Source organism: Phocoena phocoena, chromosome 5 (genome assembly GCF_963924675.1).
Source record: "Phocoena phocoena chromosome 5, mPhoPho1.1, whole genome shotgun sequence".
Lineage (NCBI taxonomy): Eukaryota > Metazoa > Chordata > Mammalia > Artiodactyla > Phocoenidae > Phocoena > Phocoena phocoena.
Genome location: NC_089223.1, coordinates 28,788,276 through 28,811,809, shown reverse-complemented (window position 1 = coordinate 28,811,809; position 23,534 = coordinate 28,788,276). Strand labels below are relative to the sequence as shown.

General features: G+C 35.0%; 1 protein-coding gene across 1 annotated transcript in view; it reads left to right on the top strand.

Annotated features, from left to right (window-relative positions):
- Positions 1–23,534, top strand: part of IQCM (IQ motif containing M) — a 351,685-nt gene that overhangs the window by 103,311 nt on the left and 224,840 nt on the right. The window contains exon 8 of the mRNA XM_065877201.1: positions 13,505–13,563. Coding sequence (XP_065733273.1) covers positions 13,505–13,563 — 59 coding nt within the window. The remainder of the gene's footprint in view (positions 1–13,504; positions 13,564–23,534) is intronic.

The following is a 23,534-nucleotide window of genomic DNA, read 5'->3' as shown; positions in this document are numbered from 1 at the left end:
GTTAAGATGTATAGACCAACAACAAATTGGTCAAGACATATATATTTAAAAGTATTCTCACAAAGTTTTAAAAGAAAGCACTCTTGGTGATTGCAAGATTTGGATTGTAATGTTACTTAGGCTTACCAATGTACTATCATTTAAACAGCTCACAATACCATTTACACTAAATAATATTCAAAAGTGGAAGGTTAGGTAAATAAACAGGATAATTTTAAATTTGTATTTTTGGATCAATATATTTTTATAGAGAAAAATCTTGATCTATACTTCTCTTTTCTTTTATCATAAAAGACCACTGGATTTTTAGTTTCGTAAGTAACTTCACAATCTTTCTTTACTGTAGAAGCCAAAAGATTCAATCAAATTCTGTCAATCATGTTGCCCCTTTATTCTGAGATGTCCTTGTGTGGGAAAGGTATTTGAGGGACACTAGGCCCATGAGTCAACATGCGCATTCTTTCTGAGATAAGCTGGAGTGTGATTGTTACCAAAACCTGGATGAAAGAATGAAAATCTGGATGCAAAGAACATTGGAGCAGATATTAGGTTAAGGGAGTGAACAGACTGTGCCTACCCTGGGGAATCCCCCCACCCCCACCCTTCTGGGAAGCTAGGTACGCTTGTTCTCTAGGAAAGGGAACATTAACTAAATTTCTTAAAAAGTAATGAAAGAGAACAAACTGTAAAAAGGCAGCCAAAAAAGGCAAACATCTGTTACTGAACATGTCTCACTTGACTTCCTTTTAATGTTCTTAGGAATAAATTTATGAACTAGGAAAGGTTCAGCACTAATTAGATTGTTTTCATCAAACAAAATGCACCAGACATGGATGTTGAATATGAATGAAAACTTCAGTAGTAATAATAAGTAGGCATAGAAAGTGCCAGGAGACATAGAAAGTGCCAGGAGACATAAACATCCTGGGTTATGGCCACAGGCTTTGGATAATGCTATGGCTGTTAATATTGCATTGACTTAGATTTGTTGTGATATGCTTTTTTAAATGATCAGAGAAAAATGTCTGAAAAGTCAAGTGTATTCATTAAACAGTAGATGGATTAGGTGCAAAATTTTCTCTTCAATTATACACATTTAGGCTAATGAGATGTTAGAATGAATTGGAATAACAAATTCAGAGGTACTCAAAGGCAAAGTTTTTTAGTAAGAGCAGCAGCAGTGGTGATAGTTGTAGCTTGTCGTAGGTGTGGAGATCCATGCTTTATTCAAAACTCTTGGGACCAGCCATATTTGGGAATCAGAAAATTCCAAACTTTAGAGAGGTAAGAAGAAAAGTAGATCTGTAATCAAACCTGTAATCAAAGCATGGTAATATTTTGTAGTAAATCATATGAATATTCTCATTAAGTGGGAGATACAGGCTACTATATAGGTCATTTGTTTGTTGGTTCTGGTTAGGTTTTGCCACCAAAGGTTAGGTGAGATAAATTCTCCCCTCCATATGTGTTATGAAAAATTTGTTGGTTTTCAAAGCTTTCTGGATTTCTGAGTTACAAATAAGGAATCATAGGCTTATAGTAGTAATAGTGATAGCAAAAGTAATAGTAGTGGTGGTCATAGTAGATAAAGGTGATGGGGAAGATAAGGAGATAAGGACAGACAGACAGACAGACACACACACACACACACACACACACACACACAAATACAAATATATATACACACTGTGAAAATAAATAAAGGGAACCTCATTTAAAATGGAGCCACGCAGCCTGAGGGGGAACTCTCATGTGTATACCACTCTTTGCACTTGCATAACCAGCAGGAAGAAGGAAGGTAAGAATTGTTTTGACAAGGGAAGACATTAATCACAGGGGAATTTTATCTCCTGCTTTTCAGAAAAAGAAGGACAATCCCCCATGACCTCAAGCTCTTGCTCTTCTCCAATGAACTTTTGTTCAAAATAGCCCTTCTTAATTTCCTCCTAACACCTACTCAAAAGCCAGACCCCTCTCCTTTATTTTTCAGACTTGCCTGTGATTCACCATAGCTTGTCTGTCCCAAATTGCAATTCTCTGCTATTCCCGAATAAACCCATTTTGTGGGTAAAATAACTGGCTATTTTATTTTTAAGGTTGAAAACATACACATACACACACACATTATTAGTTCTATAAGGAAAATACCATGATCGTATATTCATTGTTATTGATACTTGATGCAAGACATGTCCTGGAATTAACTGCAGAATGTCCATGTTTACGTGATTCCCAATAGCAGAATCAGGCACATGTGATTACATATCTCTGATAGATGCTACTCCCTGTGATTGCTCTTCCCCGAACCCCACCTAAAGGAACACCACTACTTTTATTTTTTCAGAGTGCATCATGAATCTCTTTACTGGTTTATTACTGGCCTTCCTCACTAAATGTAGGTTCCATAAGGCTGAGGACATTTTAGATCACCAGTGCAACTCCAGTGCCTAGAATGGTTTCTGTCATAAACTAGAGGTTTAGAAAATATTTGTTGAATAAATGAATAATAGGCTATTTGACATTTCCCCAAGTGGAACACATAAGAGACCCAAGGTTCCAAAGCAGTGAAAAACACAACCACGATAATATCATTAAGAAGAGGAAAAAGAAAAAAAGATGATTTAAGGATGTTGCATTAATTTTTTTTTTTTTTCCTGTATTGACTGAAAGAGTTGTACGATCCTTAATTCTTTGCCCTGAAACGGACTTTTTGGCCCATTCCTCTTCTCTGGAATCCGTGGCCATTCTCATTTTGTCACGCAGTTCTCCTGTTGGGTTCTTTTTTTCTTTTGTCTAACCTCCTCCAACAGTCTCATTAGAAGATCCCTTTGAGTCTGCAGACAGGATGGGTTTCATTGGCTGTCTGGAGAGGACCAAACAAATCCATCCCAAGGGCACAAACTCAAAACTCTGAGTTATAGGAGAACTGGTGATGAAGACTAGGTTGCAGATGGTGAGATCTGGTTGGTAGTAATCAGGAGGCCACACACACTCCCATTCAGTTGTTGTGTTAGGAGAGTATCAGAGGACGATGATCCTCTCAGCCACACAAGGCTGCTTCAGGGTTCTGTCTGCAGTGATTGATTCCTAATCTGACTCCAGTTGTATCCTTGAACCAGACACATAGGACAACTTTTAAACTCAAATTATTTTAGGTCTTTGTGTTCTTCCTTCTCTGTTCTCCCGATACTGTTACCACATAATTATGACCGTCCTATAAAGCCTTTAACATCTGCTCTTTACCACGTGTTAAAATAATTTTTATAAATATGCTCGTAATACCTATATTTTGAAGGAAACACAGATGAGCCAAAAATGAGAAGATCAACCATACTTATTATAGCAACAATGCTTTATAACCTTATTTTTTTCACTCAAGAATATATTCTGAGCATCTTTTCTTATTAACATATTTTCTTTAATATTAAATAACTCATTTTTGGTTATCTTGGCAATTGACAATGCTTTAATGGAATGCAGTGCATTATATTTGTAGTTAAATGTTGGTGCATATTCTAAATTTCCTTAGGATAAATTCCTTGTAGTGGAGTTGCTGGTATGCTTCCCCCTTTTGCTTTGTTTTTTATTATATACTGTTAATTTTTCCTCCAAAGAAAGAAGTGTTGCTTTTAGATTTCCACATAGATTTCCACTGCTTCTTATTCCTCAAAAACAAAAGTACACAAAGAAAAAGCAAACCAATAACCAACTAAAATTAGACAATTCTCTGCAGGTTTAGTTAGGCCCTCCCGACTCCATGCGTCAATAGCATTGTTATCATCCAGGAACTTGTTAAGAATTTAGCTTTCAGGACCCACCCCAAATGTATTGAATCAGAATCTATATTTGAATAAGATCAGTAGTGATTTATAAAAATTTGAGAAACACTGTTTTAGACAATTCCCCATAATATTTTGCCTTTTAAGTGAGCTTTTGATAAGTAGTGACAGTCTATACAATGTAATTTTTTTCCTGACAAATACCTGAAGTACAGATACTCTATGCTGAATTTAGTCATGTGGTGGGATAGGAATGTGGTTTATTGTGAACGTTGACGAGTGAGATTATAACTGATCAAAGATATCAGAAACATATTTTCAAGTAATGAAATAGAACTACAGTGAATGTCAAAATTGGCCTGGGAAAATATGCCAGCTATTTTGATAATACAGCTTTCACCCAAATAAAATAATCTGGACAATTTCAATAAGCTGATATATCATCCAAGTATATCCGGAGTCTCTAGGAATTAGATCTTAGTGATTTATAAGAGCATAAAGTTTGATAAGCACTGTTTTATGTAATTCTCCATAAACATGCTCCAAACAAGGAGAAATAGTCAAGTTGTAATTAGGGGGCTGGGGCAGCTTTTGACCACCCCCACCATGCATCTGATTGGCTGTTCTAAATCCCATTATGATTAAGTTCTACTGACTCCCTACAAAATCATTGGAGGTTTTCTAAAAGAAATGAGTGGAAAACAAAATTGCTGAGTGCCAATCAATTAAAAAAATCTAATGTAAACTCTAATGCTGTCTTGGTTCACTGTATTCTATTTTCATAGATTAAAAATTTTCTACTTGTATTACCAATTTCACCTTCCGGATAGAGTAGTATATTGAGTCTGAATGAATCCCAGTCACCTCCTTCCTACTTGTGTAATCAAGGTAAAGATATTAAACTTCTCAACTTCCTAAGGGAAAGTGAGAATTAAAGTATCTATTTTGCAGAGTCTTGGTGAATATTGAAGAACATGAACATAAAGCAGATAGTAGGTTCTAATTATTAGTTATAACAATTTATTAGTTCTGGGATGCAGTTCCAGATCTAGCACATAGTATATAAATCTTATGATGATAACCAGACTCACTATTTACAATGGTCTTACAGTTAAATAAATCCCAAACAAATGCACAAATGAAAAGGATTGAATTCAAAAGTTTAAAATTCTATCCAGTTTATAACCGAATTGTTTAATAATAAATTAATTACGTGGGAAGGTATGTTAAATACAAAGGGGGAAACATATTCAAAATCAAATAAGCACCTTACATTCATTTGAGCATCAACTTTAATATCAATATGAACACAAGCACATTAAAATGTCCTCAAATTGTAAAACATGAACTCATTTCCTCATTTTGTTGTTTTAATTCTAGCTGATAAAAAAAGTTAATCATATGTATTTATAGATTCATACACTTAAAATTTCAGAATAAGACAACACAATCCTGGCAGCAGCTGTTCCATTGCTTGGCATTCTTGAATTTTGAAGTTTCCAAGAACACACACAAACCACAGGAGAGATTTAGAGCCATGTAACCTCCTAGTAAGTTTTGATATATTGAATACTTGGGAAACCCATAGATTCCCAAGATCTTTTCATTCTTTTCTTTCTCGGGGGACAGACATTCATCTTAAACTCAAGGAATTTTTCTACCACACTATTTTAAAAATTTGTATTGTTTTATGTATCATTAGACAAAAAAGTGTATTATTCATATACGTATCTATCTATAGCTCTGTATCTTAAAAGAATAACACTAAAACAAATACCTGTAAAACTTAGGGAGCAGAACTCAATGTGTCTTTTCTTTCCCTTCATATCCTGAAGAAACCAGTCTCCTTAATTTTACATTAATTGTTCCCTTGCTTTTCTTTATAATTTAGCACATCTAGATACATCTCTATTTATTAGCACATCTACACACATTTCTATCTCTATTTAGTATTTTGCTTACTTTTACTTGTTTTTCACTTTATGTGTGTGGAATTATAATGTTTTCTCTTTCTCTTTGCCCAGAAATGTATCTTTTTTAAAAATAAATTTATTTATTTATTTTTGGCTGAGTTGGGTCTTTGTTGCTGCATGCGGGCTTTCTCTAGCTGCGGTGAGCGGGGGCTACTCTTCGTTACGGTGCACGGGCTTCTTATTGCTGGCTTCTCGTTGCGGAGCACGGGCTCTAGGCACTTGGGCTTCAGTAGCTGTAGCACGCGGGCTCTAGAGCTGCAGGCTCAGTAGTTGTGGTGCACGGGCTTAGCTGCTCCGCGGCATGTGGGATCTTCCCAGACCAGGGCTAGAACCCGTGTACCCTGCATTGGCAGGCAGATTCTTAACCACTGTGCCACCAGGGAAGTCCCAGCAATGTATTTTTGAGAGCCATCAGTCTTCATAAATGTTGATCTGTGGCCCCATGGTTCATTCATTTTCATGGATGCACAACATCCCATTGAATGAATACACTACAATTTAATTATCCTTTCTATTGCTGAGAGATATTTGCCTTTTTAAAAAGTTATGTCCTATTATGAACAATTCTGCTACATTCTTCTACAAGTGTTAGGTGCAAGAGTTTCTCTAGGGTAAGAATTCCCAGCATCAATATGAACCTGCATCCTGTTGCATCGAGAACGGGTTATATAGATGTCAGAATATTGATCCCTTCAGCCTGGGAGGCAGGTGGACAGGGCCTGGGCAGTAGGAACTCCATAACTGATTATTAACTGCCTGAATAATTGATTGCCTCTAGCCACAAGCAGCCTGGAGTAGACTGGCTGTGCTGGCCAGTGGGCATATGTTCAGTGTTACCAGGCAATATAGAGAACAGTTTTCCACTCCTAGAAACAGTTTATGAGAGTCTGCATTGCTTCATATGCTTGGTAACACTTAATAATATGTCAAAATTTTAACCTTTTCCAATTTGGAAGATATGAAATATTTCTTTGAGATTTTAGTTTGCATTTCCCTAATGACAAATCAGGCTGAGAATTTTTTTTCACATATTTCTAGGCCACGATTATTTCTTTTTTGTGAACATCATACAGTTGTATTTTCAAAAATGTATTTAGATGCATTTATACCCCTTCTGTTCTGTGCTCTCTATTTGTTCTTTCTATTTTGTCCTTTTTTTTCTCTTTTGCTCCTTTGTCTTTTTTGGAAATTGATTGACATGTTTTCCCCTCTTGTTCCATTTTTCCTAGTTCTAGTTTTCCTTGTACTAGTTTTGTACTAGTACATTGTACAAACTAGCATTGTACTAGTTTTCCTCGTTCTCGTTTGACCTTTATGTTCTTTTTTTACTTTTTATAAGTGGTTAACCTATGGATTTTAATACATACTTTTAAAGTATATTTATCCTTTTCCCACCTCATAAGGAATCTTAGATTGCCTTAACTACCAGAGTTTAATTCTCTTATTATTTTCACTATTTTTAACTTCACAAATTAGAAACCATTATTTTGTTTTCTACCTCCTTGTCTGTTTAGGTTTACCTACATGCTTACCAATTTTTTTTTACCTGCCCTTATATCTAGCATCACAGACTATAGAATGATTTTCCTTCTTGAATTACATCCTTTAGAAGTACCTTTAGTAAGGGTCAGGTGGCAGAAAACTTCTGTTTATATCTATTTTTTCCTCCTCAATAATACATTCTCAGAATCTTGAAGTTATCTTTCCCCTGTTTTCTGGCTGCCACTGTTGCTGTTGAAAAATCAGATGTTTGTCCAGTTGTCTTCCCTTTGTGAGTAATCTCTCTTCTCTACTTTTAAGGAGTTCTTTTCATTGTTCTGCTGTTTTATTATGAGATGTGTAAGTGTGTTTTTCTTTCTATTTATTCTGCTTGCTTTCTGTTTGGCTTCCTAACTATGAAAGTCAGTGTCTTTCAGCATTCTGGAAAAAAATCTCTGTCACTATCTCTTGAAATGCTTTTTTTCTTCCATTTTTTTCTTTATAAGCTCTGCTTAAAACTTTTTCTAAAACTCTCCTTACACATATGTTGTCTTCCATTTAATTGTCACTCTTTGTCTTTTTTCCCACTTTTTCACATTTTCCATCTCTTTTTCTCTTATTGCTATATCCTGGGTCTTATTTTCCCTCCTGATTCCTCTTTTATGTGTTTTCTTTTTGTGTGTCCATTCTTTTTTTTTTTTTGCTACTCGTTGAGTTTCCAATTATTCCAATTATTATATTTTTCATTTTTAGAATGTCTAGTTGTTACTTTTCAAGTCAGCTTGTCAGCTTTGAAAATTTTTGGTTACTTTAACATATTTCTCTAAACACATAGAAACGGAAGCTCATTCTTATTTTATATTCTGTATACCTTAGTTTCAGTACTGGAGTCTTTGAGTTTCTGAATGTGTAGTTTGTTGTTTCTTCTGATGCTTTGATTGCTTATTTTCTTATGTTTGATGATTTTCTGACTGTGAGCTCATTTTTCTTGGTATTTTATTGTGAGAATTCTTTGAAACCTGAATTTAAACTGCATTCTTCTAAAAATGATTGATATTAGCTTTTATTGGGTACTCTTTCAGTGCACTACCAACCTGGGACCACTTTATTCTTAATTTTTTGCTTTTCTTTGGCAGGAGGTGTTTAGGGAATTGCCTATAGTGTGAAGTCAGGCCCCAAATCCATATGAATGAAGTCTTATCCTGAAAAATTCCTAGGAGTGACTTTTTCTCCTCTCCACCCAGAGGCAAGGCCATGACAGACAAGTGGTCTCATGCTATCTCTTTCTCCTTCTGTTTCTATTTCTTTCTTTCTCTCCCCAGGGGAATTTTAAAATCCTGGTTTATATTCTAAGGATATTGCACTTCCAGTACCTAGGTTTTATGAGAGGTGTTCTCAGCTCTGATATTCCTTCATGCTCTGGGTTCCAGTGTTTGTCTCCCAACTTCAGGGCACGGGGCTCATTAGAACCCAGGTTCTAGGTTGTCTAAAATTTCCATGCCATCCCCAAGGCTAAGACAGGCTCCAGAACTCATACAACAGTAAATTCAACATTCTCATTGTTTTCTACCAGAAAAGAGTTCTATTACTTTCCCTTCATTTCAGCTATGCATTTAAAATATATTTGATTTTTCGTTTTAGAATATGTGTTAGTATTATGCTGTGATTTGTTGCTATGAACGTGCTACTGGAAACAACAGCCCTATTATATCTTTTACAAATAGGTTCCAACCCTCAGAGGGACTTATAGTGGGATGTAAACTTCTCTATCCAGCTCCCTCTTTCTCATCAGTCTTTGTATTGCCTCCTGTGTGATCCTTAAATTGCTAAATATCAAAGAGTTTTGATTTCCCTTGGAGGTTAAAGAAGTTTTATCTAGTGATTGGTAAAGGAAAAACCTATGTTTTGTTGGGCCACCTCCCTCAGTCTTGCCTAATTTGAAAGTTGAATGGCTTTTTGAGGTCATGGCTATTACAGAGTGACCAGCATTACCTATGGTATTCCCTCCACTTCTCTTAAGAAATGTAAAAGAAATACCACACTTGAGAACACCTTCACAATGGGGCTTCTGTGGCTCCACAAGAAGATTTTGAGAAACTATGGGTTTCCTGGGCCTATCACAACTTCCTGGGTGTGGCTCTATGGCTGGAAAACCCTTCTGTGGTTTGTATGTGTTCTTAGAAGCTCTAAAATACAACAATGTAAAGATAATGACTTGTGAAAAATTCCAAAATGATGTGTTTGGTGCCTTCTGGTTCTGCATGTGTGCAAGTTACTGACAGTTTTCTTTTTAAAACATTTCTTACACAAGAAGCAGTAGCAGTACAAGGAATGCAACTCACTGCTATTTCACAGAATGTGCTGGTGACATGACTGACTTCTGCTGGGGAAACACAAGTTTCAAGCCTGGCAGAAAAAGCTTTTCAGTTTATTTCACATGTTTTAATGTGCAATTTTTAATTTTATATGTATATGCTATCAGTGATTTTCTCTTCACAGTTATCTATTTTTAAAGAAACCTTTCATTTACCTTGAATGGTGTGTTTATATATGCTTCTGGTAGGGTCACAAAGCTGTTTAAAACTATGAAAATTTCTTGCTACTTAGAAAATCTGCTTTAACCACATTTTAGGGTAAGTATTGGAGGTGTAATGTGCCAATTATAGATTACCTTGTTATTGCAAACATATTGCAGAATTTCACACTAATAGTAGTAATATAGAAGTATGGCTAGCATTATGATGTGAAATGAAAGGCTTTCTTCCATATTTCATCTCTGGTTAATCAATGCAAGAATCTAATCATCAAACTATGAGAGAAATTAGCAGCATTATCAAAAGGAAGAAATAAATTCCAGATGAGATTTGGAAAGAAGGGGGAATTGGTGGATTAGGTAGCTGCTTCTAAAAAGAAGCTTGAGATTTAATATTATGTGAATTATCAGAAGTTGGTGCCGGTTAAGTTGTGGGATTTGAGAAAATATGTGGGGGAAAGGAGTCTGAAAAAGGTTTGAAATAAATTCACACAGGTTGTTAAAAAAATTGGAAAATTTTGACATGAGTATTTAATAAGTGACTTACGTCATTATCCAAGTATTTAGAATGTGTCGCTTCAAATGCATTGTCATGGAGAGACTAGGATCTTGAAGAAGTCTAGAGAAGCAGCTGGCAGCTGTGGAAAGAAGAAACATTTTGAGAGAGAATGGAATTGAAACATCAAGGCAGAATGGACTTGAGATTTTAATATATAAGTATGGAGAAAACTAAGACTTAGAAAAAACACCCCAGGACCCCTTAAAGAAAAGGACTGCTATTGACTTCACAAAAAGGTGACCAAACTCCCCCGCCACCGCCGGTTTCTAATTATGGTAGGTAGGAAGAAAAAGACACAACAGAGGTAACTGGAAAAAAATCAGAAAACATTTTATTAAGAAAAATCCTCAAGAATGTTTGTCTGAGACTGTTTTGCTTAGTGGCCTTGATATTTGACACCTTGCATGGTGGAGAATATGAAAATCTCAGTCTGGCCAAGAAGGAAGCAGTTAACAAAATTTAGTTGGCAAGTGTAAATAGTAGTATCACATAAGGACAGTGTGTTCCAAGCCAAGCACTTTGTTGTGTGCAAAAGTATGGACTACATAGGTTAAAAAATAATTTTTGTAGCCATGAGTATTTTTTCTAGCCATGAATATGTGTCATGGAACACCTTGAGAGCAATATTTAAAATATAGGTGCTTCTTCTTGTTTTATTTTCACCTGCATGTTCCACATAAGTTTTAAAAAGTACAGTATTATTTTTGAGGGTGAATGCTTTGAAAAATAAAACATGATCAGGGAATTCTAAAAGTAACAAATAGTTGAGAGGTGATGCAAATTAATTCTCAAGGTTATTCTTGCATTCTAACATAACCGTAGAAGAAAAGTTAATCTTCAGGCTTAAACAATGAATGGCACGAAATACAAGTTTACATATACAAGTCAGAATGCATCCGAGAGAGCACTCACTATAGGACAGAGTGAAGCTTGTATTTAAAACAATCACTCTGCATCTTAAAACTGAGTATTTTTGCAATACAGATACAAATTTCTTCCACATTTCATCTTTACACTTTTTATATATCCTGAGATTTTATAGAAGAGACTTCTTTGGATTCAGTTGCCAAATAATGGTTAAATACATATTAGCAACTTTATGTTTTTAAATAAATTTATTTATTTATTTTTGGCTGCGTTGGGTCTTCATTGCTGTGCGTGGACTTTTTCTAGTTGTCACGAGGGGGGCTGCTCTTGGTTGCAGTGCATGGGTTTTTCATTGTGGTGGCTTCTCTTGTTGTGGAGCGTGGGCTCTAGGTGTGCGGGCTTCAGTAGTTGTGGCACAAGGGCTCTAGAGCACAGGCTCTGTAGTTATGGCGCACGGGCTTAGTTGCTCTGTGGCATGTGGGATCTTCCCAGACCAGGGATTGAACCTACATCCCCTGCATTGGTAGGCTGATTCTTTTTTTAAAAAATTAATTATTTTATTTTTGGCTGCGTTGGGTCTTCGTTTCTGTGCGCGGGCCTTCTCTAGTTGCGGCGAGCAGGGGCTACTCTTTGTTGCAGTGCATGGGCTTCTCATTGCAGTGGCTTCTCTTGTTGCAGAGCACGGGCTGTAAGCATGAGGGCTTCAGTAGTTGTGGCGCACGGGCTGTAGAGCGCAGGCTCAGTAGTTGTGGCGCATGGGCTTAGTTGCTCCACAGCATGTGGGATCTTCTCAAACCTGTGTCCCCTGCATTGGCAGGTGGATTCTTAACCACTGCACCACAAGGGAAGCCCTGGTAGGCAGATTCTTAACTACTGTGCCACCAGGGAAGTCCCTATTTGCAACTTTAAAGCAAAAGTAAAATAAGCATTTTCGTTGTGGTATCAGGAGCATTACATCAATAGCCAAGGTACTTTCTGGCACCGACTTCTTATAGAGTCAGAGGGAAGACAACACCAACAATCCAAAATCCGTTAACCTTTACTCATTGTCATGATTACCTCAAATTTCTCTTACCTGAGGCCATTTTTTCAAAAGCTATTTTGGGCAAAATAATTGTCATAGCAGATTATAAAATGGATATGCAATGCCTCTAGATATCAGTTTAACCTTTGGATCACACCGAATGACCAGAAAGGGAATGACCCAGTTATTTTGAGATCTTGGAGAATCATCTCCTAAGTTGTTCTTTCAACTGTTGACTGACATTGAAGGACTGTGTAAAAGATCCGTAGTAAACTTTCAAGTGTCATTGTTGAAGAGATGCTGTTGAAACTGACCATTACACTATCCCAGGCTTCTTATGAAGGACTCATGGAAGAAATTTTTCACAGAAAATAAGTTTACTTCTCTTATAGATATTGTGAATGTTAGAACTACTGTGTTTTCTTTGTTACTTTGTGTTTTAGTTTGCCAGGCCTGCCGTAATACAATAGTATAGACTGGGTGGCTGACACAACGGAAATTAATTTTCTCACAGTTCTAGGGCAAAGTTGGTTTTTCCTGAGGCTTCTCTCCTTGGCCTATAGATGGCTGCTTCTTGCTGTGTCCTCACATGGCCTTTTCTCTGTGCACACATGCCCCTGGCATCTCTTCCTCTTCTTATAAGGTCACCAGTCCTATTGGATTAGAGCCTCACCCTTATGACCTCATTTAACCTTAATTACCTCTTGAAAGGCCTTATCTCCAAATATAGTCACATTTGGGGATTAGGGCTTCAACATATGACTTTTAGGGGAACACAGTTCAGTCTGTAACACTCTGATAGCTGGGAATTTGAGAGGCAAATCTTTGTAACACAGTAAGCAGTATCAGAAAACACTTGACATTATTTTTCTATCCGTATTTTCCCTTTAACTTGATATCCTTTTTTTTCTTTTTTCACACATACTATATTTTTTGTAAGCTACCTTAAAACTTTTTATAAGACAGAGGGCAAATAAGTAATTAAATAAATAAATTCTTATCTCTAGTAGATTTTTATGGATATTTGCTCACTGAAATGATCAGAAGGAATTGTATTCCTGGGGGCCAAAATATGCCGGAGGAGGTTCTGTGATCATACTCCTCTGAGTATACTTATTTATATGTGTTTAGGTTTATAATAAATACTTATATCAACGTTTAGGCTTATATATTATAATGGATCAGTTGTTTCTCCCTTTGATAATATAATAGAACATCAATGGAATTAAGATTTTATAGACAATGAAGTTGGTTTCCTCATTGTGTCAATTCTTCTTTCTCTTATTCTAGAAAAGTTTTATCAAAAAAGAACAACAGTCTGTCAAGCCAGAATCAAAGCCACAACCCAGGTATATCTTTTATATAATAGCAGAAAAGTTTAAATTAATATGCTTGCTTTTGGTTTTATCCTGACTTAAGTATCTGGTTTAAAGAAATGTAGGTTGTTGAAAGCTCAGGTTTTCAACGTATCTTTTTCAAAGTTCCCATTTAATTTGACTAAGGCAAGGATAAAAAATTTTTATTTTTTTGAGTGTATTAATGCTCATTCAGTAGACCAGGCTGTAGGTTTACTTTGCAGTGGCAAGTAAAAGCATTGTAAACAGTACTGTATGATGTTTCAGCAGTTTTGTTTATTAGAAACTATGTCCTGCAATTCATTATGGTACAGCATGCCTTTCAGTGACTCTATGAGGCATTCTTAAGATTGCTCTGCTTCTTTGTGTAGCAAACTTGTTGACAAACTTTTGTGAAAAAATAACTGATTTTGTGAGATAGATTGGAGAGTGAGATGGAAAGAAGGGATTATGGAAAATTAACAGTGAAGTTTCTGAAAAGGACAGGTTTCAGCCCTGTGCTTTGTTTTTCACTGGTAATACATTAATTTATTAATTCACCAGATATTATTTTTGTACTGACTCGGTGCAAAGCTCTGTGTCAAGCCATGTAGATGCAAATAGCAAAAGGGTAAACCTTGGAGACTGAAGTTTGTCAGAGCAACCAGTTTGGAAAACTTACCCCCTAGTAAATACAGGTTTATTCAAATATATTATTCAAGCTACCTTCTCTTACTTGACATCCTTCTTAATTCCTTCTCTCAGTTACTCAAAAGGTGTGGTCCATAATCCCTTATTCACAATTCCAAAATCTGGAAAGCTCCAGAAACTGAAAGTTGATGTCACCTAAGGTGGTGCCAGAACTCTTAATGTCAAAAACTGACCTGAAGTAATAAGTGATCATGATTACTCAGTCTCTACTTTTCCCACTTCATGTGAATATTCATACTTTGCATACATATTAACATTAATTATATTAGCTAATTAATATTAATATGTTCAATGATGGGACACTGCCCCAGACATGTTACATAATATATGGTATACATGCTATATTAATTTCCTAGACTTTGAAACAAAATCTGAATTCCCAAATACATTTGACTCTAAGGTTCAAGTATTATGGAATTGCACTATATGGTAAATCTTGGCCAAATATGACTGTGAAATAATCCCAAATAATTGTTTAAACCTCCAATAAATAAATATCCAGTTTAAGATTAGGTGTTTTCTGAGATTTAGTCTCATACTAAGTTTAGTAGTAGCTAAATTCATTAGTAGTAGTATGCATTCTGTGCTTAGTTTGTACAAGGTACTTTCATATAACTCCCGTAACAACACATGATGTATTTTATTATCACCATTTTACTGATGGGTAAACAGGTTGAATATTTCACTTAGGGTCAATCAGCTAGTCTGTGATAGAGCTGGATTCAAACATAGGTCCTTTAATTGCAGTCATTGCTACATACTATAAGCTAAATTATGCCAGAATGATCCCTGGCTAAAATTTCAAGTTCTGTGAGAGTAGGGGTGGTTGATTCTGTTAACATTTCTATCTATAGCTCATGGCACAATCCCAGCAATGTAGTAGATGCTCAGAAAATATAACTGAACAAATGAATAATTTCCAGAGGAAAAGGAAAAACAGATTGTGTCTTGTCCTGCTCAGAAAATTTTCTTTCAGTCTTTCACAGTTTATTCATTTAACAAGAAACATTAAGCACTTGCTGTATTAGATGCTAAGGACGTGGTGAACAAGAGAGACTCCTTACATTTGTGGAATTTAAAGCCTAGGCAGAGTTCTCAGTTGCTGTTCACCATGGAGGGAGACAGAAATTGGAGTTTAAGTCCTTTCAGATGACAGTACTTAGTAAACACCTCAGTCTCTCCATGGAAATCTTGGAAGGCCAACACCTATGGAGTGGAGATTATACCCCAGGACTAATGAATTCACCTTAGTACAGAGGACGAAACAAACAGATTCACCCTAACAAAAGCATAAAACTAAGCCTCAACAAGTTCAAGATGATAAACCAGTAACTTAACTGCCACCTAGAATTAAAAAACAATCAATATTCTTTCAAGGACAGTAACATAATCCACAATCCCTACAATGTACAATGTTTAGTACACAACAAATAAAATGTTAGACATGTTAAGAAACAGGAAAATCTGGGTTACATCAAAGAAAAAGATATTCCAAATGTTAGAATTAGCAGACAAGAGCTTGAAAGCAGTTATTATAAATGTTCAAGAACTTAAAGAAAAAGATGTTCCTAATAACAGAGAATCCCAGTGCATAAATGGAAAATATAAGGACAATAATCAAATGAAAGTTCTGGAACTGAGAAATAACGTATCTGATGTGAAAATTTCATTGAATGGTTGAACACCATATTGGAGAAGGCAGTAGAGAAGATTAGTAAACTTGTAGATCTATAGAGACTAATCTGAACAAAACGATAGATTGAGAACAAAATGAACAAAGCCTGATGGGCCTATAAATTAATATCAAGTGGCTTATCATATGTGAATTGGAGTCTCAGAAGAAGAGAACTAGAATAAGGCAGAAAAAGTAGTTAAAGAAATAGTAGCTGGGGGCTTCCCTGGTGGCGCAGTGGTTAAGAATCCACCTGCCAGTGCAGGGGGCGTGGGTTCGAGCCCTGGTCCGGGAAGATCCCACATGCCATAGAGCAACTAAGCCTGTGTGCCACAATTACTGAGCCTGTGCTCTAGAACCCACGAGCCACAACTGCTGAGCCCACAGGCCACAACTACTGAAGCCCATGCACCTAGAGCCCGTGCTCTGCAACAAGAGAAACCACCGCAATGAGAAGCCCGCGCACTGCAATGAAGAGTAGCCCCCGCTCGTCGCAACTAGAGAAAGCCCATGTGCAGCAATGAAGACCCAATGAGCCAAAAATAAATTAATAAAATAAAATACATTTATAAAAAAAAGAAAGAAAGAATAGCTGGAAATTTCCAAATTTAATGAAAAACGTCTTTACGCGTCCAAGAAGATATCACATCTAAGCAACATAAACACAAGAAAAAACACATAGGCATATCATAGGCAAAGAGTTGAGAATTAAAGGCAAAGAAAAACCTTTGAAATAACCAGCAGGGAAAAGTACACATTGTACAAAGGGTTACAATTCTGAGAATGATGGATGTCTTCTCACTGGAAATGATGCAGACCAGAAGGCAATGAAATTATATATTTAAAGTGCTAAAAGAAAGATTATCAACTGATAATTCTGTATCTAGTGAAATTATCTCACAGTATTGAGGTTGAAAAAAGAAATTTTCAGCTAAATTAAAGAAATGAGAATATACTGCCAACTGATCTGTTTTTCACAAATGTTAAAGGAAGCTCTTCATGCCGAGAGAAATGACACCTGTTGTATATTTGAGTCTACAAGAAGAAATAAAGAACATTGAACATAGAAAATATATGATGAAAATATATGAAAAAATATTTTTTCCAATTATTTTTAAATTGAACATTTTAGGCAAAATCATAACATTATTATGGTACTTATAAGTAGGTAGCTGCAAAAACATATATGACAATGCTAGCAAAATAATGGACTTATACTTTTCAAGTTTCTTTCATTTTATGTGTAGTGGTATTAATTCTAAGTAGAGTGGGATAAGAAAGCAAATTGTAATTCCCAGAGCAACCACTAATACAAAAAGATAAACCTAAAAGATAATACGAAAACTAAAATGGAATATCAAAAACTATTTGGTTATCCCAAAAGAAGACAGGAAAGGGAGAACATATAATGGGTGAATAAAAAACAAATAGTAAAATGGTAGACTTAAACCCAACTGTACCAACATTTATATTTCATATACAGAATAAACATGCAGTTAAAAGTAAGAGCTTGTCAGGATGGATAAAAAAGCAAGAACCAACTCTATGCTGTTTATAAGAGATGAACATAAAAAGACATTAATTGGAAGTAAAAGGTTAGAGAAAAGATACACAATGAAAAAAAGCTAGCAGAAGAGAGCTAGGGTGGCTATACATCAAAGTAGACTTCAAGGACGATTTCCAGACATAAAGAGGACACTTCATAATTGTAAAAGAATGAATTAATCAGAATTAGATAATAATCCTAAATGTGTATGACTTAATAATAGAGCTTTAACACAAATAAAGCAGAAATTGACAGGACTAAAGAATAAAATGGACAACTGCATAATTATGACTGGAATTTTTTTACACGTCTTTTAGTAATTGATAGGAAAATTAGTAAAAAAAGTAAATGACAACATAGCAGATTTGAACAAACCGTCAACTGATTTGAACTAATTAACGTTTGTAGACTACAACCAACAAATGTAGAAGATATGTTTTTTTTAAGTGCACATGTAACATTCGTTATAGAGATAAGAACAGAAAGCAATGAAATTAAAAACAGAAACAATAAAGCAAATTAAGAAAGCCAAAAGTTGGTTCTTTTCAAAGATTAGTAGAATTTGTAAGCTCCTAACAAAACTAAGAAAAAGAGATAAAACACAAATTACCAATATTAAAAATGAAAGAAGTAGAATCACTATACATTCTATAGACATTAAAAGGAGAAAAGATTATATGAATAAGTTCATGCCTACCACATTCAATAACTGAGATGAAATGGACAAATTCTTGAAAAAAGACATACCAAAACTGACACAGAACAAATAGAAAATCTGAATAACCCATATCTATTAAAGAAATTGAATTTGTCATCAAAAACCTTTTCATAAAAAGACTTGCTTTAAGGAAAAAAATACTATATATTTTTAAACTATTTGATGGTGTTAGCTTATCTTCTTGTGTAAGTCTTTTTCCTGTAAATATCCTTTACCTGGTTAGTTTGAGTGGGAAGTCATTTTTTTTCTCATAGGTATTACTAAAGTAAAATTTGGTCCAGCCCTTTCAATAATAAAAAGTTGTACACTCTGAAAGGTGAGTGTTTATTGTATTTATTTTCCTGGAGCCAACCAGCTACTCTGAATGCTAAGCATTTTCCTGTACCGTCTGCCATCTGTTGCAGCATAAAGAGCTGTGGCAGTTTTGCAGGGACATCTAGCTAGCTTTTGCAGGGCTGTCATAAATGTTTTAGAGAATGATGGCTGAAGGGAAGTTTAGAGATCACTTGATTCAATTCTTTTAATTTCCAGGTGAGAAAGTAAAAGTTTAAAAAGATTAAGTGTCTTCTTCAAGGTCACAAAAGTAAAAAGAAAAAAAAAACCCAAAATTGTTACTAGAGTCCAGCACTCAATTCACAGCTTTCTTACTCAGTCATGCTGCTTTTATGCCATTTGTATCTTAAATTTTAACAGCCTTTCTGATGATTACTTAAGAGAAGTAGACTGAAACTAATGAATTAGCAAGTACAAGAGTGGCTCTAGTGATTAAAACATATTACTAGATAGAATTCTGGAGAAAGAGAGATAAAAGAAAGTAGAACAATGTGAAAACAGAGTGAAGTAGTGAATGATATAAAACTAAATATTTCACATGCAGACACATTTCATTGAAAATATTTAAGTGAAACACTCTTAAGATTTTCTTCTTCACTTGAAATCCTATACCATTTATGTCATAGAAATTCTGTGAAACTTTAGAATCCAAATGTTGGGACCCTTTAAGCTTGTCTTAAAGAATTTTTCTTGTTAGAGAGAAATCTCTCATATATTTTCAGCTAGAGGTTTCCATAGAGTCTGCATGAGACAGAGTATATTATAACCTTCCATCAGTCATCTGTCAATTTCAGTAAGGTACTGGCTAATTTCTAAAGTACTTTTGCATTTCAAGGGTGAAAATATGTCACACATATATCACCATTGCCAGGCTACAATAAATATAAGAGAGTTTGGTTTTTTCCCCCTCTTCTTAGTTATAGAAAAAAAAAATGATGGAATTCATTTACCCATAGCCACAAGCTTTGAGAGAACTCTCTACAGCTGGCAAATAGAACTGGCTTATGCACCCACTCAGCAGTGTTTTTTAAGGAGGCAGTCACTTGGCTGTTAAAAGGTTGGGATGGGAAGTTAAGCAAACTAAAAATGCTGTTGCTGCACTTGATTTGGAATTACTGCAAATTTGGGCACCCACTCCTGTTCTTGAGAGGGAAGGGAACCTGTTACCTTATATGGATAAAGAGTGGTAGATAAGGCAGAGTTATAATTATTTTTGTCCTAATCTTCAGTGATCATGAACCTAAAATGCATATTTTCACATTTCTATTTTTTTTGTCCATCTTCTAGTGTTTTCAACTGTAAAGATCTCAAAATTTAGAAGGAGAGAAAAAGATATAACAGTAGTGCTTAGGTCCATTTGCTATACAAATATGTATACAGATGTATATAAGACTTTTCATTAGCAGCATTATTAAACAAAGAACTATAATGCTCAAATCCAGTACATTTAGGATAAATTTACCAGGTTCCAGATTCCACACAGTGGCTACTTGATTTTATTTTGGGGTTCTTAAATATATATTTGTGTTATTTTTATGAGGGATATGATCTTATTGTCTTGATTTTCAATTCTGCTAAAAATACTCATTTCATATACACCCTTGCCCAACATTTAGAGAATATAAATTTCATAAATGAACAATATAAAGCAAAATTATTTGATTTCAGAACGCAAGTTTCTATTTCCTCAATATTTCAATTTAAATGGTAAATTTTGAAATTTTAGAACTCCGTAAATGTCAGAAGATTGTTAGAAATCCTTAAGGTTAAGGTATGGTTGAGAAAGCCTAAAACCTTTTTTAAGGGAAAAGAAAGGTTATGATGAGCTTTTCAAAGCGAGCCAAGCAATTTCATTTCAAATAGAATTGCCAAAGGAACGTTTTTATGAGTTTTATTGTTTTTCAAAGTAAAATACTTTATGTAAGATTTCTAAACCAGAAAGAACTAAAGCCCAATAGATGTAATTCTTAATTTGTAATTTAAAAAAAGTAATATGTACACAAATTATAGTATATATGTTTATGTTTTTACCCTGATAAAGGTAAAAAGTGAATGATATTTTGCAATGAAGTGGGATCTTGTCTTTTCCTAGCATCACCTTTTTTTTAATCTTTTCATTAACTTCTTCATGCTTAACACATTTTCTCTTATTTTGTGTAGTATCATAAATATAAAAATATCAAAAGCAGTTTATATTATTAACTAAAAGGAAATAATACATTAGCACACAGAGTTAATTCTCAATATCTAAGTGAAAATTGTGAACCAGGATTGTAATCTATTGTACTATTACCATGACGTTGTACTTTTATTTTCTGTGAGAAAGATTTCTTCATATATCTTCCTTGAGGTCCACTTGAATTTGTTTGGCACCTCTAACTATATTGCAAATAGTATCTCCTTCTTTGTTCAGATAAACTATTGTATTTCATGAATAAAACACTTACTCTCTTTTGATGTCTTTCAGCAGTGAGCTGTTAATTCTTTGCAGATTCATCTGACTTTAGTGATAAATTTTCCTTTCGATAAATTTTCCTTTTGTTGAATTTCTAAAGTACATAATTGTTTTTTAAAATGACTGGCTGATTTCCAAGTACAGAATAGAAAAATTGATGGGTCTTTAACTCATAGAAGAAAAATATTCTATCGTTAATTCATAATGTTAAAGTTGTAAGAAGTTGTAAAAGGTGGTCATCAGCCCTTCACCATTTTACTATTTAGTTTGTTTCAATTCTGGATGATAAAAACATTGTTTAAATATACCATCTATGAAGTGTACCATTTTAGAACCCTTAAGTTCCTCTTTTTTTTTCATTCTTTAGGATTCTAAGCATCCAGATAGTTCATGTAAATATGTAGATGAGGAATAATTATATATTTTCCCTTCCTATTTTGTAGCATGCTAGAACTAAAAGGGTAGTAGTAACCAGATATGACTCACTAATATGTTACTGAAAAGCAAAACTGTGCTAAGAATTCTAAATGTTCTCTTTTTTCATATAATAGAACATAGTACATTTACTGTCATATCTAAGTATGAAATTCACATTTCAGAGTCTGGAGATTTAGCTAGGTACTTTAATGTTTCCTTTATGTCTCTAAAATTACTGCATTTGTCCATCATCATTTTTTCTGAAATGGGTCAAGTCCTCTTATTTTATCTCAAAACAATTTTACAGTTTACCACCTAATAACTTTCCTTTGGTCTCTTCTAAAATTTGTTAATTACTAATGTAATATTAGCTTGTTTATGGTATCTTCTGTGAACAGATTATTTTTTCTGGGTCAGTACCCAGCCTAAGCATTTTTTGAAAATAAATTTATAGTGGATATTTCTCCAATGATACTTCCTCTAGTTGTATTTTGTCTTTGGGGAATTATAGAATCTCAGAGTTTAAGGAACCTTAAAGATTTTCTACTGAAACCCTCTATCCAAAGGGTGAATCTCCTCTATAACATGGTACCTACATCACCTCTACTTGAAAACTCCAGGGATTAGTAATTACTCTGTTCCAGTGGAATCCATTTCATTCTAATTAGTGCTCTGACTTTGACAGCTCTCTCTGTGAGGCTCAGCACCTATCCCCCTTGAGCTGGTACCCACTGGTCCTGATTCTGTCTTTTTGAAGCCACTCGAGTTACCAGTTCTCTCTTTAGATTCTTTCTATATATATACACACACACACACATACACACACACATATCTTTATTATATTTATATATTTATTAGGATGCTAATTCAAATTAGCTTAAGCAAAATGGTAATTAAATCTGTTTGCTCATATAAGTAGAGGTTCCAAGAGTGTAGAGTATGTCAGACATCCGTTCTTTTTATCTCTTTAACATCTTAGGCTCAACTGATTCAACAGGTTCAAGTAATGTCTTCAGGATGTGCTCTCCTTTCATTCATTTTAAATCTCTGCTTGCCCCTGTTTGGCCTTAAAACCTCTTACTACAGACTTTTTCTCCATGTCGTAAGCAAAATGGTTGGCTTCCAGCTGTTTGTAATTGACTTCTTCCTGCTCTTACCAGAAAGAAAGGTCTCTTATTAGACACACACACACAGAGAAATATTCTGGCTGACCTTCCAGCTTGGATGACATGGCCAGCCCTAGACAAATCCTAGTCATACGAATGGAGAAGAAGTGCAATTCCACAAGGGAAAGGAGGTGAAAACAGAGGAAAGGAACAGATGCCCACCATACTCAAAAGTATCCCTCTTGAAGTGTGATGCTTAGGAAAGAACATAGTATTTCAGATGTAATTTTATGAATACAGTGTAGAGTGGAACCAAACTGTAGATATTCTAGATCAGTTCAGGCAGCCCATCATATATCAGCTTTGGGGGTCAGTCTCTTAAGGGCAATACTCACATTGATTTCATTTCTGAAAAATAAATGAAACCCCAAACAAGCAAACCCTGAGCCTTTCTTAGATATTCTAACGTATCCCTATTCTGTTCTTTTGCTGTCCCTCCTTTCTTTTCTTTCTCTATCCCTTTTTTTCTTCCCTTCATCTATTATATATTGCCAGGTACACAAGGAAAAGTAGTTGCTCTTAGGGAATTCAGAGTATAGAGGGGTGATAGACCCAGAGAATTAAGTTATGTCGTAACTACAATGATGGAGGAAAGGTACCTAACCATCCTCGAGTCTGAGAGGAATTATTTGTACAATCATGTATATTAACCAATTGCAGAACTTTATAAGCAAAGCTATCACATTTCAACATTGGATTTATCTCCTTATCACTTTTGCCTGAGATGGTTAGCTCACACGTTACCTTTTCAATCATCCCACACCAGCCATAACACACTATTTAAAAGTGCAATTTCCACCCCTGCTAGCACTCCCCAACTTCCTTACTCTGCTTTATTTTCTATCAAAGCATACATTGCCTTCTAAAATACTCAATAATTAACTTGTTTACCGTGATTACTGTCTGTCTCTCCCACTAGAACATAAGCTTAATGAGGACAGGGAATTTTCTATGTTTTATTTATCAGT